The sequence below is a fragment of the Scleropages formosus genome, chromosome 13 (assembly GCF_900964775.1).
Source record: "Scleropages formosus chromosome 13, fSclFor1.1, whole genome shotgun sequence".
Lineage (NCBI taxonomy): Eukaryota > Metazoa > Chordata > Actinopteri > Osteoglossiformes > Osteoglossidae > Scleropages > Scleropages formosus.
The window spans coordinates 20,375,630-20,385,009 of NC_041818.1; the positions used below are offsets into that span (position 1 = coordinate 20,375,630).

At 50.6% G+C, this 9,380-nt stretch overlaps 1 protein-coding gene across 1 annotated transcript; it reads right to left on the minus strand.

Annotated features, from left to right (window-relative positions):
• Window positions 1-15: 15 nt before the first annotated feature.
• On the minus strand, window positions 16-7,044 carry LOC108936764 (vascular endothelial growth factor C-like). The gene is made up of 7 exons (XM_018756327.2): window positions 6,533-7,044; window positions 3,975-4,179; window positions 2,597-2,787; window positions 2,305-2,441; window positions 2,056-2,159; window positions 1,443-1,779; window positions 16-976 (listed from the first exon to the last, which is right to left on the minus strand). Exons 1-7 carry the CDS (start codon window positions 6,632-6,634, stop codon window positions 856-858), a joined length of 1,197 nt encoding a protein of 398 aa, XP_018611843.2. The 5' UTR covers window positions 6,635-7,044; the 3' UTR covers window positions 16-855.
• Window positions 7,045-9,380: the final 2,336 nt, after the last annotated feature.

The window sequence follows — 9,380 nt, forward strand, 5'->3', positions numbered from 1 at the left end:
GTTTGTGGCGTAACTGGCTCTTATTCAAAGCAACTTAAGTTTAAAATAATTTACACAGCCACTCGTGCATGCGATCAAATATATATGCTTTGGGATCCCTATGACTTTTATTTCTTATACAAATATATAAATAATGTTTTTTACTGGTGTAGATTAGCATCAACATTGCTTTAAATCTAAAACCAATGTTTTCAGCTGTTACCACCGAGTTGCAGAATTCTTTGTTCACATCCAAAAATACAATCCTAAGAACATAAATAGTATTTTCTTTTGTTATATATAGTGTAACATTCGGAGTATGAGAAATATTTTGAGTAATTCTAAATGTAGCTCTTCAAGTAGCGAAACTGTACATAGAACAAAAATGGATTTTATGGAACAGTTTATGGAACCTGCAGCAACTGATCAAGTTGATCGTCGAGCTCCGTAGATTGGTTTGAGCCCGTGACAGGTTGGTGAGGGTGTATGTCATTCACCTGTCGTTGGCAGAACCGAGATCTGTCCCAACCTTCTGCTTACAATTCTTACCATCCGTTATTGATCGATTGAACGACAATATCCTGCAGTCACATATTTCCCCGCTTCTAATCCCGAGATTAGGCTGAAGTCTGGACCCATGTGTAATACAGTCTCTGTTTATTCCCAGAAGTCAGGCCGTATGCTCTGAGGGTGGAGGATGTTTGTAGTTTGCTGATCCGCAGTGATTCATGTTGCCTGAACATAAGAATGACTTCTTGGCACTGTTCTCGCTGTACGCAGGTAATCCACAGAAAGAAGCGTGAGCCTTGCCCTTGCTGTGCCAACGGGCCGAATGTTTATTCTTCATCCGCGTTTCCCCGGCAACCTAAAACCGTCTCAGTGGTTCCGCGACAGCCACCAGCCCTCCCTGTTGGAGGTGCGGGTCTGCGGCTGGCGGGCTGCAGGCTGAGGCAGCTGCGAGGGCTTTGGTGAGATCCGGAAGGGCGGTCGGTAGCAGCTGATGGGAAGAGAAGCAAAGCACAGTTAGCGTTCTGCACGTCATTAGTGGAACCCAGCTCTGAGCCGAGATGTCGCACCCTTCGGTCTCCCAAAGCTCCCAGTTTCTGTAAGAGCCTGCTGTCGGAAGCCGGAGGCGTTTACCCAAGCAATTTTAATCCGCCGAGGTGGATTTCCCAGAATGAATGGGATGAATTAAGAGGTAAGTGATATTCCCTTTGCCTTGCACTTTCGATATTTGTCATGAAGAACTGACATCGCCCCCCGCTTCCCCGACCCCACTTTCTATTTGAATCTTCTTATGAACCACAGCCCTGTTGATGATGTGTGTCAGTAGGATTTACTTTACTGTGATTGCAAAACATCTGCACAGTAATGTGCGGCTGCAATATGCCACGGATGACGTTATGGTGACGCCATCATTCCACGCAGCTGGGCTTCTATTCCACCCTGGCTCCGGTGCTCACCTGCACGTCTCTTGTCTGAACATTTTCCTCTGAAGGCGGCAGGTTTGCGGACCATCCCTGCATTGGCACTGGCACGTTCCGGGGTCTCTAGGCTGGTCGGCGGGGCAGTCGGTCCGGCAGACGCAGCCGCACCGCTCCGGGTCCCAGGTCTGGTTGGGGGGACACACCCCAGGATCGGGTTGTTGCTTACACGCGCATTGGCAGGAGGTGTCATTCAGCACTTGACCCGGCCCGCAGCTCGCCTCCGTGAGCCCGTTCTGACACATGCACTTGCACTGTTCTCGGTTCAGAACTTTGCTTGGGCCGCACAGAGCCAGCAGGGCTGCGTCCAGTAGCTCTGAAGGGTTAGGGTTAGGAAAGAAGGCTTAGGTTTCTGTCACTTATCACATTCGAAGTTAAGCTCCAAAAGTTGCGTAGCCGATGCTCTGGGGAACTGCCTTAATAGGAGGGAGCAAGGTTTGCACCTTCGGGTTACGTGTCCGTGTACCCGGGTAAGTATTTTCGGAGATGAATGGCAAGTTTATTATGCAACGCATCGCAAATCAGCTTCAAAGGATGCCCGCTGTATGCGTACGTTCTGCTTACTGTGCTGGTCCCGTATGGTCTAACTCACCGAGCTCTTTAGCAGAGAGGGGACTTGAGTTCTTGGACACACACTTGCAATAGGTGGGGTCCCATACCATGTCTGGACTGCAGGGCACATCTGGGGGAGAACATCTGGGAAGCAGAGAGAATCATAAATATAGTGTAAGAGTGGGCCTTAAGCTGGTCTCCCACTTCCTGGATGACTTTCCACACCAGTTGAGGTTTATATCCCCATCGTACTGCATTCTGCTCCCTCCCGCTGGGGTCCTGTACTCACTGGGAGAAGTAAGCGGTGATAGCCCGCCTCCTGATGGTGTGGAGGGATTCCTTGGGCTGGCAATCGCAGGATGTGTGGTTGACAAAGGTCAACGTGATGATGGAAGGATTCTGCTCCAGAGGGGAGATCTGCAACAGCTGTGGGGTTGGAGGGGAATTGCACAAAATGAGGGAATCCAGGCTTCGCGCACTTGGCCGCGCCGAGATTGGCTCAGAGGATACGAGCGTGTGACGCACGCCATCTGGCATCTGGGACGTGCCTGTGCGATCGCATGCGTGAGCGGCGTCCTCACCGTCTTTTGAACCAGGTTCTGCCTGGTGCTGACGCACTCCTGGCCCTCGTGGTTGCAGCAGCCGCCGCAGCGGTGCACGGAGATGCAGCGGGGGCGGAAGAAGCTGCTGGTGCTCTCTGGGTGCTCCTTCGCCACCTCCACGCACTCCTCCCGGGGATGGCAGGCTGTGCGCTGCAGCTCAGTCATGATCTCTGGGAGGCAAGGGTGGAGTGGGTGAAAAATGACATCGTTGTTCTGCGGATGCTTGTCGCAAATTAAACTCACCGGGCGGAGAAAGCCGCCCTGCAAACGGACGGTGTCGTGACGTGGAATTCGGCACAAAAGAGCCACTGACTGTCAATGGAGCGTTACCGCTGAGGGCAAAACGCATATTCCAGGTAAAAGGAGGGAAAAAAGATAGAACGCAGAGAGGATGTGATCCGACCGTATTATACTGTTTCTGGTCGTCAAATTTTGCTTTACTTCAGATTTAACCACCCCATGCAAAGTGGATGTTTTCGGTGACCTTTTTCATTCAATAAGGCTTGTTGTCTGGTGAGGAAGTTGTGGTTTTCGAATGAATAAAAATTGTTTGTGAAAGGTCATTCGGAACTTTCTGTGGCACATGCTCCTTTGAATTGATTAATTGTATGATAATTTCTCTTTTTCTTTGGGTCGTGTTTGGAGACCATTCACTTTATTGCCTTTCCAGTCGCCTAGTTTAACTCGGCGGGGGGTGGCGAGGTCCGAGCCGCACATGGCGCTCACTTAGGGAAAGTGCACGCGCAGTACATCGCACCTCCTTCCCGGTGTAGCGATCGCAACGTGGCTACTGTCTGGCTCGCCAGGCAGGAGGTCGCTGCAAATGGCCTCTCCTACACTACTGCGTCCGTAGCATCGCCTTCTCGTCGGCGCGACCGAGTGCTCGGCAGTATAACTGGATGGGTAGGCCGGACTTGTGAGCCTCGGTTGGCAGCCAGCCTAAGAGAACAACTCTGACCTCAAACCCGGGCAGATGAAGGTCGTCAGCCCTGTCTGGCCATCCATCTAGGAGAAAACACTCCGATATAACACCTACGATCCGTGGGCCTTGCTGTCACCGTCCCAGCTTGCTAGGCCAAGGCAGATGAACCCCAGGTATAAAGGGTGGGGGCAATACTGCGCACACTGCACTCCACCCGAAAACTCCACTGCGCAAGTTCGAAGGGCACGCCCACGTCTACGAGGAACGGTCTTTCCCTCGCAGCCGCTGCGACCAGACCTGCCTGTCCCGCACTGGCCTCGTCAGCCACCGGCGAGCTTGCGGCAGTCGTGGGCAGCCCCTTTCCTAAATCTTCGTTCGCAAAGCCGAGCCATGATTGTTGCTACCACCCCCCCCTCGCCGAGAACAGATCCTCACCCTTGATTAAGTTTTGGGTTTTGGGATTGGCCGTCTCGCGGGACGTCCTCACTGGGGCCTTCTTGAGCGAGGAGGAAGGGGGGGCACCTTGCAAAGCTTGCTGGAGACAGTGGTGCACTAGACTGTAGTCGGGGTAGAGGAGCTCCAGCAGATCATCCATGCTGCTCACGGTCTCCAGCCAGGTCCGGATGCTGTATGGCTGGGCCTGGTGGGGAAAGGGGGACACATTATTGTACTCATCATGATCACAAGCTAGTTTTTCTATGAAAGCTGAATATGGCAGCAGGGACCGTCTCGGTTATAGGCAGAGGGAAGTTTAAGCCTATGTGCCTTCCAGACAGACGGAGACAAATTGTGCCAAAGCTGCCCATGCGAGGTGGTCTGCTTCCTGGACGCAGGACCCAGATCCCCCAAAGAGGAAGCTGACGGCTCTTCTCTCGGTTCCAGAGGGAATAGCATCATTTTCAGTGACTTCGCTTCTCGTGCTTGAAAGTGACACCGGTCTTGGTCACACTGATCACGTTCAATTGGAATTTAAGAAAGAAAAAAAAAAAAAGTGGATCGCATGACTAAGGATGAAGAGGAAGAGCAGTGACCTGTTTGCATGTCTCCTTTGCCCATGGGAAACTCTCCCTAACTGGGAATCCTGTGGGACGGACGCGAAACTGCGGAATTCAGATGTTGATAGTGCTGTTTGCTTATTCTGAGCACATAAGGTTTTAGTTACTCTCAGTGCTACTGTAGAGTCTTGAGGGCTTTGCTTTTGATCAGCTGGATGTTTTTTACAGTTCCTCATCACAGCAGGAGGAGAAACTTGTCGCCGGAGGTTAACAAGGAGCGTGCCGAAACAAACGTGGAATGCTGTGACGTTATCAGGAGCCAGGCCCCGTAGCAGTGTCTGGCCTGCGCTCGTATCCAGCCCAGACAAACCAAAGTCCACACCAGCTGTGTGCGGTTAAGTGTGCGAGACCGCTAGCGTGAGGGGAAGCTCCGGGGGTGCCGAGGACACGGGAGGACACGGCCAGAGACAGCAGTCCCTTCGTTGATCTGTCACCAGCGTTTACATTTCATTTGGTTGACATGTTTCTTTAAATAATTACAGACACGCAGGTTGGAAAAACAGTCAGTTTTGTCCAGTATCACACGTTAGCTACCTGTAGAACTGAGTCTGATAGGAAATACAAAGGTCATCGTGACAGATAGTGTGATGCAAATTTATGGCGCTTGAATGAGATCAGAAGATAAGTGGGTCCAAAGGATGTATTTCAAGACCCTCCTTGAATTTTGAAAGGGACTCAGCAGTTTTGAGGAGGAGAGGGAGCTCATTTCACTGGAGCCAAAACTGGAGAACCTATGGAGTGTGAGACCACTAGCAAGTCAACGTATATGGCTGTGCTTGTGACCCTTTCCTGTATCCTCACCTCAACAAGCATCTTCTCACAGCATGAAGCTGGACATCAAACTCGAACCCTTTTCTACTCTATGTTGTTAGGTGCTGAACTGAACCCAGCCTTGTACGATAGTGCCCGCAAGCCCTTTTGCGGAGCACTGGATTAAACCACGTTCCTCTAAAAATTGTAACGTCTTTCTCCAAAGTGAATTAAACTTATATTTGTGAACTGATGTATTAACAATGATTTACACGTACAGAGTTGGGTCATTTTTACTGGAACAGTTCAGGGTAAGCACTTCAATCAAGGCTCCCGCAGCAGGAGCTGGAACTCCCGAGTACCAAACGTTAGCCCGTATGGCTTTTAGAATATGTTCTTCGACGCGTTCATGCGTTCATGCGTTCTCCCTCAACATCAGTAGGAGCGGAACCTCATTTTCTTCGCGCTCACATACTTGGCGACCCCCTGCAGGGCACTGCTCCAGAATATTGCACGTGTTCTTACGGCCAGCTGCGTCGGCCCGATTCATAAACAATGACACCAGCAACGTTTCTCCGTCACCCTTAGCAGGTGCTTGGGATTAAGAATTTCCTTGGATTTGAGCTCATCTACTACTTATTCAGCACACTGTCAAATACTGGATCTCACTTCTGTCTCTACTCCAGTAGGTGCTGAACTCGTCTCCTCTCCTACTTGTACCCACTCATCCTCATCTCCTCTCCCAGTGGTGCTGGATCTGACCCCTAGGCTCTTTTAAAATAATCTGGTCTTTCAGCGTAGGGTCTCGACCCCCTGGCGTGTCGGATCCTCAGTTTCTGCAACAGGCAGACCGTGGTTCGTCCAGAATTGTTTTCATTCTTTTCTTCAAGCATATCATCATTACACCCGCTTTTGCAGAAAGTGACATGAATACACACGTACACACCTACATCCAACCATTAAATTCCAAGCAATCACGCAGCATAAAACTAAGCACCGAGCACAGGAGCTGAGCGGCCAATTACTTCTCGCATTATTAAACTTCAAAAAGGTCCTCGATTAGATGTTTAGCGCTGCTACATGTTCTGACTCGGCCGGCCTTTTTGGGAACATTCTCACCTTTCCGTTCGGTGACGGGCTCCAGGAACCAATACGTAACGCGTAGAAGGCCGCCGGCTGGTTGCTTACCTTTTTGTTCTCCGCGCCCTCGCGCTCATCTGCCTGCAAGTCCCGCCCATGACTGAGATTGAAAGCACTGAGGATCCAGAGAGCCACAGATAACATCTGCATAGTGCGCCGATGTCTCTGCGGGGGTCAAGACGGATCAGTGGGAGCTCGAGGAGCTCCTGCTCATGGCAGAGCCAGAATGGACTTCGAATCAGAGGAGGACCTGGCGTCAGGTCAGCTAAAGCACGTCCCTCCGGGAAACTCCTACATCCAGAAAGTCCTGGACAATCCACACTTGCACCTCTTGACCTCCTCCAGTCCCGTGCACAACTCTCCACTCACAACCTCTTGTCAAGAAAAGCTCCTTCTGGCTGGTTCCGTAGGTCACGCCCCGACAGGTGTCACACTTCGGAGCTCGGTGACGATGGAGCCGGTGTGGCCGTCGCTACTCCTTGCCGCTGCGTCCCAGACAGACGTGTGGCTCTCGCCTTCCTCTTTCTCTTTCTCACTTTCCCTCTCCGCCTCTCCCTCTCTCTTTTACGCTCGGTCTCCCTCTTTTTTCCCCCACACGGGACACGGAGCCGTGCGGGGAGGAGCCGAGTGTAAGAATGTGCATCACCGTGGGTGGGCGGTTCTCCAGTATGGAGAAAGAGGTGACTGCATCACCCTAACCCCAACCCCCACTCCCCCACCCCCCATCCTCACTACCCGCAAAATGATCTGGAGGCAGAGTGGCATCCGAGCTCCCCTGGCTCCCGTCTCAATTATCGCTTATCCTCCGACACACACGCAGCGCTCAGTGTAGAGCAGAAGCGGGGAAGTCGCATCCAGGGCAAAATAAACCAAAGTGAATCAAATTAAATGAGATAAACATGACTGCGATGACCGAGTGGAGAGAACCTGCTTTTCCAGGCCTGACCATGGCCTTCATCAGCGCGCCTGGAACTCACGGGACTGACAGCGAGATCCAAGCACATTTTTCGTTCAGCTGCAGTAGTTACGCAGCAATGACGTTTTTTTTTAGGGGAAAGATTCGCTCTTCCCGTTGCAGCTCCCTCCCCGCGAGATCAGACTTCAAACTTTGAACGGTCACCGTCTCTTAGAAGATGAGGTGCAGCCGTTTGCTCTGCATCTGACATCACTGCATCGAATAACTGCTGTTTATTATTATTATTATTATTATTATTATTACTACACATTAATTTAGTTGATTTATTTCTCTAAAGCAACTTACAATATGCAACTTGTATACTTAGCTACTTAGTAATTTACTCATTTATAGAGCTGGGTAATTTTTACTGGGGTTATTCAGGGTAAATGCTTTGATCAGGGGTATTACAGCAGGAGCAGGGATTCAAACCCAGGTCCTTTTATTACAAGGGAGCTGCTCTAAATTCTCCGCTATTAGCTGCTCCTGTTTTAACAAAAAACCACCAAAGCTTTTCTAAATGTATTTTGGAAATTCAAGAGAATGGAAATATCTAACCTGGGGTATAGTGCCACATCCTGCATATGACTCAGCTATTAATGTTTCCCAGAATGCTCTGGGTTGACAGTTAGTGGTTTTTGGGGGCTGTGTTGGTGTGCAAAGCGGTACATAGCAGCAATATTTGTCATTAACAATTCCCGCTGATTTTTCTTGATCTGACGCCTTTCTCCACGGCGGCTTACAACGTCAGCTTTGTATACTGTAGCCGCTTACAGTGATTTACCCTCATTTATGCGGCTAGGTAATTTGCACTGGAGCAAATTTCAACCCAGGTCCTCCAGTTCTGCGCTGATTGCCCTCATTATCATGCTACCCTTTTTATATTTATATATTTTACACTCAGATTGGACCTAGTTACCTGACCCAATGATGTGAACCTTGCAGGAGAGTAAACCGCACATTTGTGACGTGCCGGAGTGGGCGGCTTGGCGGTAAGATTCTCCCAGTACAGTACTGGAGACACACAGATGTGCAAAAATACCAGCTGTGTAGGTGGAAAATGCATCAGAAAGGCGTCGGCGTTGGCGACCGCAAGTAACGCGCTCGCATCGCTGCCAGGTTTTCACAGCCCTAGCACGGTGTAAGTAACGCGGGGGAAGCCAAGGCAAGCGTGGTGCACGCAGGCCTACTCCTCTCGCTGCACCCGTACCCCGGGACGACCCCTCAGCCGACATCCTAGATAACTGCCCTCCTGCAGTTCCATTCCAGACACTGTGGAGGCCGACCGAATTACCCCCGGGGGCTGCTACGCGGGTGGTAGGGTTATCAGACGTCATCTCCAGAGAAGGGTCTGTTGAGGAGAAACACTGCAACAGACTCCCGGGCCCCGTCCTCTGCATCAAGTGGCAAACCCGTCTCCCTCCTGATTCCACCGGAATCTTCCGGAACAACCCCTTGAAGCATCGTGGGTTCTTAAAGTGATCTGCGGGAGATCCAGGGTCTAACCTGGAAGCATCGGGTATAAGGTAGGGAAGACCCTGGATGGGACACCAGTCCGTCGCCTCTCCGGAATTCCGAAGAGGATGAAGAAGAAGAGCCGCTGAACCTAAATAGACAATGAGGCACGATGGCCTTGCGGTACCATGTCAGCGAGCAAACGCTCACATGCCAACAGCCCTACCCATACTTGGGGTAAGTTATGTTGGTCAAAGATTCTGTGCTGCCCCCTAGTGACACACATGTGGAAGAGTAAGAAAAAAAATGAAATATAATTTTCATACAGCTTCTCCCTTTCCTTCTGCCTTAAGTAAAAGGGAGACGATACCGTCTGCTTTCCTGCTTAAAATTTTTTATTACCGTGGAAGAGAGGTGTAAGAGTTCTGACCAACGTTACAGCAGTTTCTCAAATTTTAAATTCAACTGATAGCCCTTTGCGTAATG